General features: G+C 39.5%; 1 protein-coding gene and 1 pseudogene across 7 annotated transcripts in view; both read left to right on the top strand.

The window, feature by feature from the left end:
- The window catches only part of Senp7 (SUMO1/sentrin specific peptidase 7), a 166,774-nt gene that overhangs the window by 27,389 nt on the left and 121,284 nt on the right, over positions 1-18,101 (top strand). For 5 of the 7 annotated variants that reach the window (XM_013515203.1, XM_013515202.1, XM_005386320.1 and 2 more), the window contains one exon: positions 15,009-15,106. The exons of the other annotated variants lie outside the window; for them this stretch is intronic. In XM_013515203.1, the coding sequence (XP_013370657.1) occupies positions 15,009-15,106 (98 nt within the window). The remainder of the gene's footprint in view (positions 1-15,008; positions 15,107-18,101) is intronic. 7 annotated transcript variants of the gene reach the window in all.
- On the top strand, positions 3,212-11,624 carry LOC102008440 (annotated as a pseudogene).

The following is an 18,101-nucleotide window of genomic DNA, read 5'->3' as shown; positions in this document are numbered from 1 at the left end:
TGACCTTCTTTATCTTTTTTGATTGTTGTCGGTTTGAAGTTTACATTGTCTGCAAACAGAATAGCTACACCTGCTTTTTTTCTGGGTTCCTGTTGCATAGAGGATTGTTTTCCATCCTTTGACTTTCAGTCTGTGGATTTCCTTTTGAGTAAAATGTGTTTCTTGTATAAGCATATCGTTGGATTTTGTTTTTTAATCCACTCTGCCGGTCTGTTTCTTTTGACTGGTGAATTGAGGCCATTTACATTTATGGTTATAACTGATATGTGTTGACTTATCATGTCATGTTATTTATTTGCTGTTGGTTTCCTACTTTTTCTGCCTGTTTAATTGCTTGCTCTGCTTGAGGGTTCCTTTCTATTGTTGTTCTTGAAATTGCGGTCATTTTTTTCTCTGTCTAGAATATCTTTTAGTGCTCTATGCAACGATGGTATGGCACTCATGAAGTTCTTCAGTTGTTCTTTGTCGTGGAAATATTTTATTTTTCTGTTGAACTTGAAGGATAGTTTGGGAGGGTACATCAGTCCTGGGTGGAAGCTGTTCTGTCTCAGGACCTATAATACTTTGCTCCAAGCTCTTCTCGACTGGATGGTTTGTGTTGAGAAGTCTGCCGTGATTCTGATGGACTTTCCTTTATAGGTAATCTGTTTCTTTTTGCTAGCAGCTTTTAATATTCTGTTCTTTTGCTGGAGATCTGGGATCTTGACTATTATCTCTCTGCGTGTAGTTTTATTTTGGTTATGGTTAGTTGGAGTTTATATGCCTCATTTACCTGTATATCAGGTTTTGTTTCCATGCTTGGGAAATTTTCTGCTATTATTTCTGCAGATATTCTTCTTTGTCATTTGTGTTGCCTCCTGCTGTTTCATTGACTCCTATTAGTTGTACATTATTCCTCTTTGCCTCGTCTTGCAGCTGTTGAATTGATTTTTCCTGGTTCCTTGTTGATTTTGAGATCCTTTCTTTCACAATCCCTAGCTGCCATACTCTCTTCAAAATCTGAAATTCTATCTTCAGCTTCATTCAAGCAGTTTTGGCAGCTTTCAGTGGAAGCTTTGATTTCCTGGATGTCTCTTTGAGTCTGCTTTGTGCGTTCTCATTCATTTCTATATTTTTCATTTAATGTTTCTGTCCCTTGCCTATGTTCTTCTATTTTTTTATATGTTTCTTCTTGAGATGTGCTAAGCAGTTCTTTCATTATTATTGTCATTTCATTTTTTTGCCTGAGAGATTATTTGTGATCTGATGTGTTCTATGGCCTGATGGAGTTGTTTCTTTACTTCCATTGCAATCATTTCAGCAGTTTCAGGAGTGTGTTTACTAGGTTCTCCTATGTCTATGTCTCCTGCACTTGTTCTGAGTGGGGTGCAGCTCTGAGATTGTGTTTTTGTCCTTCATCATGTCCTGTTTGATATCGGATCCAGAAAGCTCAGTTTCCCTCTTCCCTGCCAGCTCAGCAAAGGCCGCTAGTGTCCCTAGTTTCCCTGGTGGTCAGGTTTGCCTCTCAGTGTCTGCTGAGATGCACTGTTTAGTCTGGAGATTTCCTGCAGATGGTGAAGTGTATCTAGTTCTCCCAGGTCTCAGACATGGACTGTGGTGTCAGCTGATGGCAGACCATCTGATCCAGTGTCCCCTTACAGTTCAGGGCACATGTATGACCCAGAATTGGGTTGCACTGGTGGTACAATCCTGGACCAGTGGTCCTATGTCCCCAGGCAGTTCAGCATACAGGCAAAACTCAGACATGAACTGCAGGGTCAGCAGTTTGTGGACCACGTGATTCTGTGTCCAGGCAGCTCAGGATGCACACAGGAGCCAGGCGTGGGTCACACCGATATCGATCACAGACTTCCTGTGTCTGTGACCTCCAGGAGGTCTGGGTGCAAGTAAAGCTCAGACCTGAACCACGGTGCCAGCATCTCATGAAGTGCCTGCTCCAGTACCTCACTTGGTGCTGGGCACGCCCAGGGAGGGCCCACACACAAACCCCGGCGATAGCAGTTCGTGAGCCTTCTGAGTGAGGATCTCCTATCTGCATGGGGTGCATGGAGGGTGGAGACTCAGACTGTAATGGCAGCAGGGTCATGGGTCACCTGCTTTGCCCCCAGGAAGTAGATGGCAAAACCTACTTCTCTGGGTGGCATTTGGCTGGGAACCGTGGTGTCAGCAGGTCGCGGCCTATCTGATTCTGTGTCTCCAGTCAGTTCCGGACGCGCACAGGAGCCAGATGCGGGCCCCACGACAGCAATCACAGACTTCCTGTGTCTCACCTCCAGGAGGTCTGGGTGCAAGTAAAACCGAGACCCGAACCGCGGTGCCAATACCTCGTGAAGTGCCTGCTCCAGGACCTCACTCTGTGCTGGGCACATGCAGGGAGGGCCCACATGCGAACCCTGGTGAGAGCAGTTTGTGGGCCTTCTGAGTGAGGCTGTCCTATCTGCAGCAGGCTCACTTTGTTTTCTTTTTGAGACAGGGTCCTGCCATATAGTTTAGGTAGGCCTTAAACTCAGTATATAGTTCAGGGAATCTCAACCTTGTTGTGATCCCCTTGCCTCAGCCTCTTGAGTGCTGGGATTACAGGCATCTACTACCACACCCTTCCTTTTTTTAGCGACAGTCTTGCTCAATAATTCAGGCTATCCTAATCCTCCTGCGTCAGCCTCCCAAGTGCTGAGATTACACGCCTGGCATTTGGTTTGATTGTAATGTGCATTTCTTCAGTGACTACTGTTGTTAAAACATTTTCATATGTTGATTGGCCATTGAATATCTTTTGTGCAGGGTCTAAATTTTTCCCTTTTAAAAATAAATTTTATTTTTAAAATATTTTAACATTGTACTTAACTTTATTAGAACATGTTTGCAGTACATAGTGATTACATTCCTCATGGGGAGTTGGTCCACGTATACAGCGCTTCTTGTTTTTTTAGTCCCCTCCCCCTTCTCTCCATCTCTTCATCCCTTTCTCCTTTGAGAATAATCTGTCTCCTTAGTTCCTATCACCTAACTTATTTTGGGCTTTATTTTTACTGTGGGTTTCTTTTTTTTTTTGGTTTTTCTCTGGTACCGGGAACCGAACTCACGACCTTGCGCTTGCCAGGCAGGCGCTTTTGCCGCTGAGCTAAATCCCCAGCCCCTTGTGGGTTTCTCATAGACAAGAAACAGTGTGACATTTAAGCTTGTGTGTGTCTAAATTTATTTCACTTAGAGCATGGTCTCCAGGTACATCCGTTTTTCTCAAATTACTCATTTATCTTTCTTTATGGCAGATTAGTACTCCATGTTGTGTAAATACCACATTTTCTATATCCATATAGGCCACTTTCAAGGTTAGCTATTGTGAATTGTACTGCTGTAAACATAGATATGCATGCATCACTATAATATGATTCTTTATATCTTTTAGGAAGATACCAAGAAGGGAAATAGATGGATCCAATGGAATTTCTAGTTTTAGTTTTTGAAGGAATCTGCATACTGATTTCTTTAGTGGTTGTACTAGTTTAAAAGCTAGAAATAAGTGAGCTTAGTGGGAAAAACATTTTGAAAGCTGAGACTGGCCAAAAGCTAGGTATCTTGTGCCAGATATTTAGCCATATTGTCAATGCAAAGGAAATATTTTTAGAGAAAAGTGTTAGTGAGCCCGGCGTGGTGGCACGTGCTTGTAATCCTAGCACTTGGGAGGCTGAGGCAGGAGGATAGCAGAGAGTTTGAGGCCAGCCTAGGCTGCATAGTTCAGGGCCAACCTGCACCACAAAGTGAGACCTTGCCTTAGGAAAAAAAGTGTTATTTCAGTAACACGTGAATGATGAGGAAGTGAGATAGCCTTGTAGCTGATATGGAGAAAGTTTTAGTTGTTTAAGTTGAAGAGACCAGCTATAACATCTTCTTAAGGCAAGGTCTAATGCAAACCAAATCCCTCACTTTCCTCAGTTCTGTGAAGCTGAGAAAGGTTAAGGGTGCTACAGAATAAAGTTGAGGTGAACAGAGGTTGGTTCGTGAGGCTTAAGGAGGGAAACTGTCCCCGTAACAGGAAAACATGGAGGGAAGCAGCAAGTTACCCAAAAGATCCAGGTTAGACTACTGATGAAGGTGGCTGTACTAAAGAACACATGCTTAGTGTGGCTGAGACAGCCTGTGATTGGAAGCAGCTGCCACCTGGGACTTGCACAGCCAGCAAGGGGAAGTCAGTGCCTGGCTTCAAGGTTCGAAGGCACAGGCCGATTCTCTCTGCAGGGCTCAGGCCCCTGGCGGTGTAAGTTGAAGCCAGTGCTCTTTCTCCATTCCAGAGTTCCTGAGGCCCTTAAGAACTGCACCGCGTCATTTTCCTGTGCTGCATCCGTGGGCAAGAAAGCCGGATGGCAGCAGGTGCAGTTACAGCGGTTTGGGGCGCAGCCCTCAAGGACGCAGTACTGAATGGAATCCTGGATATCGCAGTCTCGCGAGCTCCAAACCCTAAAGGCTAGAGATCCCAAACACTTAATTTTGGAAAAGATACGAATTCTTGAAAATACATTTATTTACATTTTAAAGGCAATTATTTTAGGAATAAAAAGTTTGTAGGCCCCTTTAGACAATAAAATAGATAATACAGTTTTTGCAAGCATAAACTCTCAGGTAAACTAACGACAGTTGCACGTTTATGAGCGGATGAGCGATATACATAAACAGGTCAAAACGAGAAAGGTAGTTATGGTTCGTAATTGTGTATGACTGGCTCTGTAACCGTCTTTTGCTAAGATTGTTCAGAAACCGATAGGTTACCAGGGCATGGGCAGTTGGCGGAACAGCCTGCATCTTGAGAATTTTCTCTCACAGATACAGCTGTACAGAAGGGTATCTTCCACGCACTGAGAGAGGTTTGTGTTTATGTTTACATGTAGTTCCTGTACACAGAGTCAGCTGTGGTCGTGTGTGTTCGTGAAGTCAGTGAGTCTCCGCTAGGTCTGCACGGTTCATATCCTGGTGTTGGGTGTGATACAAAGGCCTGATACATAGTGCAGCAAATTTAAAATGTGGAGAATTTTGGGAGAGGAAACTCTCACATTAAAATGTTAAAACTGGATGTGTATCACAGAAGTAGACTGTGGGCAACTGCATGGAGCTAGCACATGAGAGCTGGCCTGGTCTTACTATTAGTAACTTTGTTTTGTCTCTTGAGACAAGGTCTCCCCATGCAGTTCAGGCTGGCCTTGTAGTAACTATATTTTGAAGTCTTACATTATGATGAATATCTGTTTTTCTTTTTCTTTTAGGGCCTGGCTGTTTATAGAGAGTACATTCATATTAATTTTCTATGTGTGATGTTCTTTTAAAATTTCTTTCATGATGGAGTGTACTTCAACATGAATATTTCCTATTAAATCTTTCCATTTTATATGCTATACTTCTGTATAGTTTTATAAATTCAGAAACTTATCCTGTATATACTCATATGTAGGTCAAAATTTTTTATTTTTTGAAAATTTTCATTTTTATAAGTACATATTTGTAGTACATGCTGATTACATTCATTGTGGAGGGGTTGGTACATGTGTAGAACACACCTTAATTTTCTTTACTTCTTCTCCCTGCCTTCCCATCTTTTAGTCTTCCCTTTTCTTTTTTCTTTATATATATTTTGGGTTTTTCATAAAAGAGAAACCATGTGATATTTATTTATTTATTTAATTTTATTTTATTTTTTAGGAACTGGGAATTGAACTCAGGACCTTGCGCTTGCCAGGCATGCGCCGTGCCGCTGAACTATGTCCCTGGCCCCAACTGTGTGATATTTAAGCTTGTGTGTCTGATTTATTTCCTTTCACATTATGGTTTTAATGTACATCTGTTTTCCTACAAATGACTTATGTGTATCCTTCTGTATGGCAGCATAATAATCCTTTATGGGCAAATGCCGTATTTTCTTCATGCATTCTTCTGTTGATGGACATGCAGACCACTTCCAGTATTTGGCTGTTAGGTACTGTGTTTCAGTAAACCCTATGCATGTATTACTGTAATGAGATGTCTTCAACTCTTTGGGAAGATACCTAGCAGGGGAATAGCTGGGTTAAATGCAATTCCTTGAAGAGTTTCCATAGTGGTTGTACCAATTTATATTCCCAGCTACAGTGTAAAAGGGTTGCTCTCTCTCTGCTCCCTCGCCGGCCTTTGTTGTTACTTGATTTCTTGATGACAGCCATTCATTCTGGAGTAAGAGGGACTCTCAGTGTTGTTTCAGTTTGCATTTTTCTAGTGTGCCAGAGATGGTGAACACTTTTTCATGTATTTATGGCTATTTATATTTATTGTTCTGAGAAGTGTCTACTCATTTCAGTTGTGCATTTTTTGATTGGGTCTTTTATTTTGTGAGTCTAATTTTTTTGAGTTCTTTATATATTCTGTATATCAGCCCTGTAGACCCAGTCTGGCTGAAAGAATAAAGGTGCTGAAACAATAACATAGTTGCCTGCGTTCTTATTCTACTGCATATCATTACTTTACCATCAGTCAGTCAGTTTGGTGGCTTCTTCAGGCAAATGTGGCTTTAATTCATTAAAAAGATGTTGGAATTTTATCAGTTGAAAGGAATGTCAGTGTGGATAAATGATGTGAGTTTTAAAATTTTTTTTTTGTTGCCTTTTTGAGACAGTGTCTCGCATTGCAGTTCAGGCTGGCCTTTGTAGCCCAGGCTGGTCTCAAATTAACAATGATCCTCCTGCTTTAGCTTCCTGAGTGCTGCATTTACAGGCGTGTGCCACCACACCTGGCTAAAATTTTTTGAGACAAAATCTTGCTATGTAGTTCAGTCTGGCCCTGAACTCACTGTGAGCTCAGGCTGACCTCAAACTTGTGGCAGTCCTACTGCCTTAGCCTCGAAGAGCTGGGATTGTAGGTGTCTACTACCACTCCCAGCCAAATGATGTGTTTTTCTTTTTTTTGTTTTTTGTTTTGTTGTTTTTTTTGGTACTGGGAATCGAACTCAGGACCTTGAGCTTGCCGAGCAGGTGCTTGTGCTGCTGAGCTATATCCCCGGCCCCTAAATGATGTGTTTTTCAATAGAGTTTTTATTGTTAATCATTGAATGGCCAGTTCCTTCCAGAGAATTTTATTTTCTATCCATTTTGTAGTCCTTGTTTTCCATTAGAATTGTGGCTTTTGAGATTTTTAGATACTAAGTTTTTATCATTTGGGATTTTAATCTTTCACAGTTGTGATTTTCCAGACTTTATGAATTTTAGTCTTTTGGGACTTTAGTATTTGGGATTATGGTGTTTTTTTTTTTGTTTGTTTTTTTTTCTGGTACCAGGAATCGAACTCATGACCTTGCACTTGCCAGGCAGGCGCTGTGCCACTGAGCTAAATCCCCAGCCCCGGATTACGGTGTTTTGGAGATTTTGATTAGCACCAGTTTATAGTAAGGTTTACTGAGTAGGTTGAGCTCAGTATTGAGCACCACAGCTCACGTAAAGATCCCTTTCAAAATGTTATTCCTCACGGACAGTGCTCTTGTTACGCAGTAGCTCTGATGGAGATGTACGGCCAGATCGATGTTATTTTCTGCCTGCTGTGATTCATTCTTACTGATTTTTATCAATGAGGTCCAGATTTACTCTTCTGCAGTACTAGGAAAAAAGTTAGTTTTGTTTCCATGTGTTTGAGGACTTTTCTTATACTTTCTGTTATAGAGTTCTAGTTTAATTCATGAGAATTAATGGCCAATACAGTAACTTTAGTCAGAGTACATATGAATGCTATGTTCATGCTGTATTTAGACATCATAGGTTAGTGATAGGTTAGACATGATATGTTAACACATACTGTGTTCTTTTGCTGTGTTTGAATACAGGTGCATCATTTTATTATTTGTTTCCATTTTCTTCTTATTCCTCTTCCATCTTTCTTGCAGTATTTAAAATTTTAGTATTTAGCATTCTGTTCTACTGTGAGTGCTCAATTTTAATACATCTCTTGGGTTATTATACATATGTCTGTTAGTTCTAAGGAGAACAATACATGTACTTTCTAAGTTCTAAGGATAACAATATATGTACTAAGAATTAATACTTTACCCCTGGTATGGAGGTAAAATAACACTTTTACTCTGTCAGGCTGCTATGATTTGAATGTACGTCATCACCACAGCTCTTGTTTGGGGTCTGGTCCCCAGTGTAACACTGTTGATAGGTGGTGGGGCCTTTTAGGATGAATACTTTCCTCTAGGGAGTGAGTTCTTGTTCTCATGGGGCTGGATTAGCTAACATGAGCACAAGTTGTAACTGAGGGAAGGTGCGTCCCGAGCCTCCTGTCCTTGCGTTGGCTGTGTGCCTTTCTTCCGGGAGGCCCTTCCTGCAGTCCAGTGGTTGCTGGGGCTGTGCTCGTTCAATCTCAAGCCTCCTTCACTGTGAGCTATAGCCCTTTATTTATGAACGGCCCAGGCACAGTGTATTAACAGAGAGTAAGACAAAGGCTTTTTACTCTTCTTACGATGCAGTGCCAGTGTATTAAATCAGCACAATTGAATATCACTCCAGACAGTATTACATTTTTTACTTTTTAAAATATATACTGTAGTCAGGGAGATAGTTGAGTGGCACAGCACCTGCCGGCCAAGCTCGAGGTCATGAGTTCGATTACCAGTACCAAAAAAAAAAACAAACCAAACACACACACACACACACACACACACACACACACTGTATTTTCAAGAATTCCAAATGAAAATATTTTATTTATTCACATACTTACCATTTCTGTTGTACTTCTTACATTTGTGAAGTTACGTTTTCTTTTAATATCATTACCTTTCTGCCTGAGGAACTTTGTTGAAGATAACAATATATAATATAATCACCATTGTTAACTTCCTGTCACCTTGTTTTGAAATTCTGTATCATTTTTTTTTGACGCAATTTTTATATATTTTTTATTTGTGAATGACTAAATTTATGGATATAGAACTCACAGATGGGGGGGTGACTGTATTGACCTTGTATTTAGGGACCTTGTTAAATTCACTTACTTCTACTAGCTTGTTAGAGTTTATTGAATTTTCTGGTGTATAGCTGTGTAATTCACATATAGTAGCTTTATTTATGGCTTTTTTTTTTTCTTACTGGGGACTGAACTTAGGACCTTGCACTTGCCCGGTGGGCACTGTGCTACTGAGCTATATCCCCAGCCCTCTGTACTGCTTTTGGATCTTTATTTTTATTTTATTTTATTTTTTATTTTAAAGAGTAAAAGAAGAATAACATAGTAATAAGGGGGCTTACCGAATTACAGACAAAGTGGTAGGAAATTATCAATGGTTGTTGTTTTACATATTGTTATCTATAAGATAGTTTCTCAGGAAAACAAATAGACAAATAATAGTGAGCTACAGACAAAAGTGGTAGGTTATTATCAATGGTTGTTGTACTATACTTGGGTATCTTCAAAGTGGTTTCTAAAGAAAATAGAGCTCTACATGAGTGACCAGTTGAATATTCATTGACTGTTCTCAGTGGTTGTTGTAGGAAACACATAGTAATAAACATACATCCATTTATGAAATAGCATAGGAACAATACAAACATTACAGAGTTATGGACAGACTAGTAGGAAATTATCAGTGGCTGCTGTAATACATGGTGGTATCTTTTTTTTTTTATTTTAAAGATAAAAGGAGGGAAACATTAACAGACATACAACATTTTACAACATATCACAGACAATACAGAGTTACAAACAAAGTGGTAGGGAATTAACAATGGTTGTTGTATTACATATTGATATCTTCAAAGTGGCTTCTCTACATGGTGGTATCTTCAAAGTGGTTTCTCAGGAAGACGAACATACGTAAGAAAGATCTAACAAGTCATTACAGCCTAAGGGTTGTGAAAAATAGCGGATTACCTCCTCACCAGTGACTCCTTTCACTGCAAGTCTCTTGGTCCTTCACACCTTGGCCAGTATTGAAAAGAAGGACCAAGAGACTTGCACCTGTGTCTAGCAACAGGCTGTTTTCTTGTTCCTCCATAGTCACGATTACCCAGGACTCCTCGATGGAGATGACGGTCTGGCCAGAGGGAGGAGGCAGAGTATGCCCCGGGCCCTCTCATTCCTGCTGGACTAACTGGTAGGATGGGTTTGAGCTCTGGGGCCTCCCCTTCAGAGGGCAGACCGATCTCCAGTGGTCTCCTTTGCATCCAGGGCATGGCCCAGGGGGCTTCTTAAAATTCTGTATCATTTTTATTGTTTTTGTGTTGTTTTGTTTTTGTCTTGGTTGTTATTATTTTCTCTTTAAAATAAAAACATATAAAAACAATTTAAATAATTTGATTCTGCATATAAGCAAAGTTTGCTTAAAGTTTTTTTTATGTTTAAATTAAAGTTACACCATTTCAACCTTCTGATTTGTGATCATTTGAAAATATTTATTTTTTTATTTTTTTTATTTTAAAGAATAAAAGAAGGATAACATAATAATAGGGGGGACTTAGCAAATTACAGACAAAATGGTAGGAAATTATCAATGGTTATCATTTTACATATTATTGTCTACAAAATAGTTTCTCAGGAAAACAAATAGACAAATAATAGTGAGTTACAGACAAAAGAGGTAGGAGATTATCAAGAGTTGTTGTACTATACTTTGGTATCTTCAAAGTGGCTTCTAAAGAAAATAAATAGAGCTATACATGAGTGACCTATTGCATTTGAAAATATGTATGTCAGGAAGTCTTACTCAAAATCAGATCGGGAGGCTCTCACAGCCCTTGCAGTGCGTCGAGCTCCATGGGGACAGCGCCGGGGCAAGTGAGCGGGGCCAGGCCCTGGGCGACTCTGTGCCTCGCTGAGGGGAACAAGAGGACGTGGGCGGAGGAGACCCTAAGAAGCCGAGAGCCAGAATGTCATCGTGTGCATTCCTTGTGCAGACCTGCCGCGAGGAGCACAAGAAGCAGCCAGATGCTCCGTTCACCTCTCAGGGTGTTCTAAGCAGTGCTCAGAGAGGTGGAAGACCATGTCTGCTAAAGGGAAAGGAAAATCTGAAGACGTGGCAAAGGCGGGCAAGGCTCGTTATGAAAGAGAAATGAGAACTTCTCCTCCTGCTAAAGGGGAAGCAAGAAGTTCAAGGATCCCAGTGCGCTCAGGAGGCCTCCTTTGGCCTTCTCCTTGTTCTGTTCTGAGCACGTTGGCCTCTGCATTGGTGATGTTCCAAAGAGACTGGGGGAAATGTGGAATAGCACTGCAGTAGATGAGAAAAAGGCCTCCAGGCTGAAGCAGAAGTACGAAAAGGACATCGCTGCCTGCTGAACTAAAGGAAAACCTGATGCTGCGAAAAAGGGAGCTGTCAGGGCTGAAAAAAGCAAGTAAAAGAAGGGAGAGGAAGATGAGATGAAGAGGAAGGGGCAGACGATGATGATGATGAAGGTGGTTCTAGCGCAGTTTTTTTTCTTGTCTGTAAAGCCTTTAACCCTCCTGTACACAGCTCACACCTTTTGAAGAAAAAATTGAAATGTAAGCCTGTGTAAGATTTGCTTTTAAACTGTACAGTGCCTTGTTTTTGTATCGTTAACACCCTACCAAATGTGTCTCTGGATAGCCCTGTCCTGGTAGTATTTTCAGTAGCCACTAGTGTTGCCTGGTACAGTATGGGGTTGTAAATTAGCGTGGAAATTTATAGCAGGCTCTTGTTGGTGCACAGCAGAAATTAGTTATCTGTGGGGAGGGTAGTTTTTCATCTTCAGTTGTCTCTGATGCAGCTTATCTCTATTACTGAATTGAATGCCACTCTGTAATTGCAAAACAAAGTTGCAACTGTTTTGTTGACATTCTGAATGCTTCTAAGTAAATACAATATTTTTTTATTAGTATTCTCCTTTTCATAGGTCTGAAATTTTTTTTTTGAAGGGAAGCTAGTCTTTTGCTTTTGCCCATTTTGGATCACGTGAATTATTAGTGTTTATCTTTTCATATAGTTAGTGGATGCAAAGCTTCTGTCTGCTCACCCTGCATATCGTGATGGGTGTAATAAAAGTCAAATTGAGAACATTTTCATCCATAAAACTCCAAAATCTCCCTCAGTTGATAATGTGTTTCGCATACCCCTTTGTAAAGAGGAACCAGTTCTGTACATAGCATGGGGTCATTACAATCAAGCAATCTGGAAGTCTGTCCTTGAAGGACTAATAGAAAAAATATGTTCTGATCTGTACATGAGGACTCTTTAACTCCCATTACCGTGTAATGGCAGTTACATTGTGCAGTTCCCACATTAGAGGAGGCCCGAGAATGTATCCCCAAAAGCGTGAGCTTAACATACAAGACTCAGATTTTTTGTTGGCATTATTTGCAGTGAAGGCAGTGAAAGTGTTGGCTATATATGCCTTTACCCATTTACAAACCGCTCAGGAAATTTGACTCCAGTAAAAGTATTTTTAATTAATTGGGTCAGCTTTTAAAATTATGCCACAAATTAGAAAAGGGTAGATTGTCTATATTAGGGTTTCCCCTTTAGACATGAGCAAAAAATATGAGCTTCACATCTTGGTAGGAATTACCCAATTTATTTGAGTTTTTTTTTTTTTTACAAAACTCAGAGTCATGTTTATCTGCTTAGCAGTTTAGGGAAAATTTGGCAGTTTTGTGGGCTTTGAGATTATCACTGTTAAAGTGCCAGTGTTTTAAAATAGGGTTCTTGTAATTCTACATGCTTTTGTGATGGATTGCTGTTTTGTTATTAATTTTGACTTGGATTCTTTCCATTTGCATTTGTTTATGTAATTTCAGGAGGAATACTGAATGTCTGAGTCCTGGATGATAGTAATAAACTTAATAACTGCAGAGGTTTTAAATATAAAAAAAATCAGATTGGGAGAATTCTGTTGTCTGGTTTTATTTTTTAGAGATAGCATATAATAGGTTTATACTCTAAGTAAAATATAAATTCTGTCTGTGGAAAGTAAAAAAATTACTACTCAGTTTGTAATCCAATTTTTAAAAGAAAATATGTAAATATTTTAGTAATATTAAATAAAAGCAACAGTTGATCAAAATCAAGTGGACTTTCTCCTTTGATAACATATCTAGATGTAGTCCAGGCTACACTTATATAGCGATAGAACTGGAGATGGGTACTGAAGCATCTTAATGATACTCGGAGTTAATATTTCAGTCATTATCGCTCCTGACCTATCATAATTATCTTTAGTTTCTCTCCATGTTTTTATTATATTGTAATAGTGTGACCTCTTTCTCCCCTCACCTTTAATAGAAATAATTTTTCTTTTCTGTCCTATACATACGGGGAAGTGTTACTACATTATGACCAGCAGGGTATAATAAATTCAGGAACATAAAATGTGAAGGTTGTATTTACTATGAGATTAGTGGAATGCTAGGAGGAGGGATAATCTAATAGTTTCGAGAGTCTGATTTATGAACTTGATAATTCCCAATTCTGTTTTCACTTTGATTTTATGAACCACTCTGAGAAGCACTATTAGTCATAGAGATACGTGGAATGTATTCGGATATCACAAGAGAAAGACCTACTTGCTCTCGGGGTTTAATCGACACCGAGAGCTGGGGAATACAGTGCATTCTAGAAGGAGGAGACGCGCGGGTTGTAGGAGGGCTGTGTCCGCTGAACGTGGCGCGTCAGCCTCATCGGGGTGGATGGCGCACGCCGCGGCCATGTCCGGACGGCCAGGGACTGTGGCGCTGGTCTTGTCGGTCCCCGGCCTCTTCCTCTCTGGCACTGTGTCTCTGCTGTGCCCTCACCACCGTGAGCTGTGCCTGTGTGCGTGGCTTGCCTCCCACCGTGCTGTGCGGAGCCAGCCAGCCATGGACTGAATTCCTTGGAAACCAAGAGCTCAATTAAACCTCTCCTCCTTTACATTGAGGGTGTCACAGGACGTGCCTCTGAGCGAGGTGAAAGCTGATGAATGCAGATTATATGCATACGCTTTCAGGGAACTACTTACCACAGTTTAATATTGTCAGGATGTAAGATTCATGGGAAGTAGAAGTGAGAAAAGAAAGCTTGGTTCCTTTTTCTCCTTAGGACTTTCAGCAGAACAGTATCAGATGTGTATTTTGAAAGATGTACTTTTTTTTGTTTTTTTCTCCCCGGTACTGGGAATCGAACTCACAACCTTGTGCTTACCAGGCAGGCGCTGTGCCGCTGAGGTAAATCCCCAGCCTGAAAGATGTACCTTTCATGAGAGAGTGGATGCTAGTTTGGAGAAGATGCCGTTAATAGGGAAACCCATTAGAAGAACATCGCAAGAGTCCAAATAATAATAATAGTAATAATAATAATGATAATAATAATACAGAATGTAATGGTAATAATGAAAAAAATTTTAATTTAGTTACATTATAAACTTACATTTTGTAGTGAAATGATGATGATAAATGTGTTTAGGTTACACATCGATAGGAAAGATTTTGAGAGTTTGTTTAATTTAGATTTAATGCATGGAAGGGACATATGTAGCAGTTCATAAAATACTAATTTTAATTCCTTCTAATTGTTATAAATGTAGTTATTCAGAGTAATACATCGTAAGTAACCTGGCATATCTGTATGTATCTATATCTTCATCTCTGTTATTGCAAAAGAGAAAAAAAGGCAGGTATTCTATTGATTGTACAACAGGAGGAAAAAAGGAAGGTATTCTGTAGATTGCAAGAGAAAAGGCAAATGTTCTCTAGATTGCACTTATTTACTACTTTTTCCTCTATATAACACTAAGAATTTGGTTGTTTATCCTGAATTGCTAAATTAAAACACCTTAGCCAGGCCTCCGGGGATATGCCTGCAATCCTAGCCTTCGGGAGGGTGAGGCAAGAGGATCACTGCAAATTTGAGCCCATGCTGGGCTACATGGTGAGTTCAAGGCAAACTGGAATACACAGGGAAACCGTGTCTCAAAAGAGCTAAAACTAAAAACAAACAAACAGCAACACTTTAAGTATTTCTTGTCATATTGATCTTACATTTTCTATTAAAATTACATATATATGTTTTTTCCTAGTGGAAAAGAAGCCTAAGAAATAAAGTCATCTCTTTAGACCATAAAAATCAAAAAGGTATCCATGGGCATTCTATGTCTTCTAAGTCATCTTCAGAAAGGTAAGGCGTGTGCGTGTGTGTGTGTGTGTGTGTGTGTGTGTGTGTGTGTGTGTGACATAACATGGGCTTGTGTTACGCATAAGTAGTGTGACCAAGAGTGATTTATTTAAGCTTTTTAGCTCTTAGGTACCACAGTGTTTAAAAGTCAGTGGCCTTTAAGGTACCTTCTAATCTCTGACTTTCTGTGATTCTAAATCATCTTAGCTCCTTGTTTTTGGGCATTCGGAAAATCTTAGTAAGCTTTACCTGGTAAGATTGGTGGTAATTCTTGATTCATCTTTGTAGTCAGCAGTGAAAAAATCCTCCATTTAGCAACTGTGATCCTATAGTCATGGATTAGTGGGATATTAGAAGTAAGCACTTGGGGCTGGGGATTTAGCTCAGTGGCAAAAGCGCCTGCCTGGCATGCGCAAGGTCGTGAGTTCGGTTCCCGGTACCGGAGAAAAACCAAAAAAAAAAAAAAAATAGAAGTAAGCACTTAAAAGTTCAGTTATTTAAGTATAGGATGACTGCAAATTGCTTATTTTTTTCATTGATTTTTATAAGATACAGGAAATACTAAAATGATATTTTTATCAAATTTATTTGATAATGTTTCTGTATATGGAGTATCTTAAAATAGTCACTATACAGTGCAGTGTTACAGCCTGGACAGAGGCATCTGGTCTCCCTGAATACTGTTTGCATTATTGTCTTTCTCTGAACAGCGCACTTTGTATGTCTTGTTGGCCTTTCTTTTTTTTCTGTGGGTGGCATGATTTCAATAAAATTCCTAGGCTGGGCATGGTGGTGCATGCCTGTAATCCTAACACTTGGGAGGCTGAGGCAGGAGGATTGCTGGGAGTTCAAGGCCAGCCTGTGCTACACAGTGAGTTTAAGGCCAGTTGGAATTATGTAGTGAGATCCTGTTTCCAAAAAAAAAAAAAATTACATTTCTACACACTAAATGTAATGGTGAAAATGTTGATGATGGATGTCCTGGTTGGTGTTTTGCTATCGTGTATTTTTTTCAGTTGTTTGGTCTGTTAGATCTAATCTAAATTGTAAATGACTTCTTGAAGCCACTTGTTTTGAATAAATCGTAAACGAGTTCCTGTTGTTTGGTCTAGAACACGCACAAATATTTTATAATGACATTTTCCCCTTGCTTTTTGATTACAGGACAGCTTGTTAGGTGTTGGTCAGCTCTGTCAACACCACCATAGAAGTTTTACAGTCATTGACCATTATTGGAACTTTCTAAGTTTTGTTTCTTCTTTCAAGTTTTGTTGTTTCTGTGTTATGAACAGTTGACAATAAGGAGATGCCTTTTTTCTTTCTGTTTCATAACAGACTTCTCTTCTCTGCTGTGCTGACATTTCTCCCATTTTCAATTTTTTCCTTTTGCATATCTTTTGGCACGTCCTTCTTACTCAGTTTGTGTCCTAAATCTGTCCACTTTGTATTATAAAAGAATATCCCTGAGTTCTGGAGAAATATACAAATTATATCTAACGTACTTATGATAAGAGTTTTTATAAATTATAGCATAAAATATAGATTTTTACAAATAAACATGAATTAGTAAAAGAAAATAACCACAACTTACTATTAGATTTCACTATAAAGAAACTTCCAAGGTGATTACAATGTTCTAAATAAAGAAAGTATGCAAGAAATAGTCGATATAAAACAAAAAGACCTCTGAGTAGATTTTGCGCAAATGAGAACTGACGGGTGGAGATGACACTGCCCAGGGGACACTCCAGATAGTCAGCACATAGATAAAGTACCGCCCCGATGATGCCCAGAGCAAACTATTCAGTGGTTAAATATTTGGGAGATTCAAATTGTCCTTACCTTCAGAGGGATTTCCTGCATGTTAGCATTGGACATCAATAAATGATTAGAAAGCTATTTTTAAAAAAAGGTTTTGAATTTCCTCTTTTAGCATAGTGAATGAAAATAAGCCTGTATCAAAATTAAAATTAAAATTATTGGAAGATCACATGAATTTAAAAGACTAGAATCTCTGAATTTATGCTATAGTGTATCTGGAAGCTTCTTTTTTTATTTTAACAAAAAAATAACAACAATATAGACAAAAACAGAACAACACAAAAACAATAAAAATGATACAGGGTTTCAAAACAAAATGATAGAAATCTGTAAGCTTCTGAGTCTTGTCCCCCTGCCTTTTTTGTGGGTACTGGGAATTGAACTCAGGACCTCTTGCTTGCCATGTAGGCGCTGTGCCACTGAGCGATATTCCCAGCCCCTTCCCCTTTCAAATAAATGGTCTGTAGAAAATACAAAAATATATTGGTGACTCCATAGAGGTTTGTAAAGCTCTTGATATTCTGCTATATCTGCACTAAATGTGAGTTTGAGTAAAATTTATTTTTTATTTTTTTTGAGACAGGTTGTCACTATGTAGTTTAGGTTGGATTTGAACATACTTTATACACTGGGCTGGCCTTGAACTTGAGATGATCCTCCTGCCTCAGCCTCTTGAGGGCTTCTATTTCATTGGGCATTTGAATGTACATAATACATATCTCATATAGGGGAAGGGAGGCTACAGGCAAGAAAAAATAGGATAAGGATCTCATTAGGCTTTCTGGCAAATCGTGAGTAGAAAGAGTTAAAGCTCTGCTGGAGGAAGCAGTTAAGAGGATCAGAGGGAGAGCTGGTAAACAGAACATGGAAGGACGCCAGGTGCCTTAACCAAGTTAGCAGCCCCTCACCACCTCTAGTAAAATGCAGCAGAGATGAAATGGGGAGGGCACTACATAACTCTTAGTATTTAAAACTACACCTGTGCATGCACACACACACACACACACACACACACACACAGAATCTGCCCAAAAATGTATATACACTTCAGGAAATGAAAAGGAGTGTGATTTTTTTTCAACAAAGGTTGTTACCCGTGCATGGGGTCCCTATGAGATGTAGTATACACAGAAAACCCACTACACTGCCAGCCCGTAGAGAAGAAATTGAAAATGCT

Source organism: Chinchilla lanigera, unplaced genomic scaffold (assembly GCF_000276665.1).
Source record: "Chinchilla lanigera isolate Chin_1 unplaced genomic scaffold, ChiLan1.0 scaffold00026, whole genome shotgun sequence".
Classification (NCBI taxonomy): Eukaryota; Metazoa; Chordata; class Mammalia; order Rodentia; family Chinchillidae; genus Chinchilla; species Chinchilla lanigera.
This window is presented reverse-complemented; position numbering and strand designations above follow the sequence as displayed.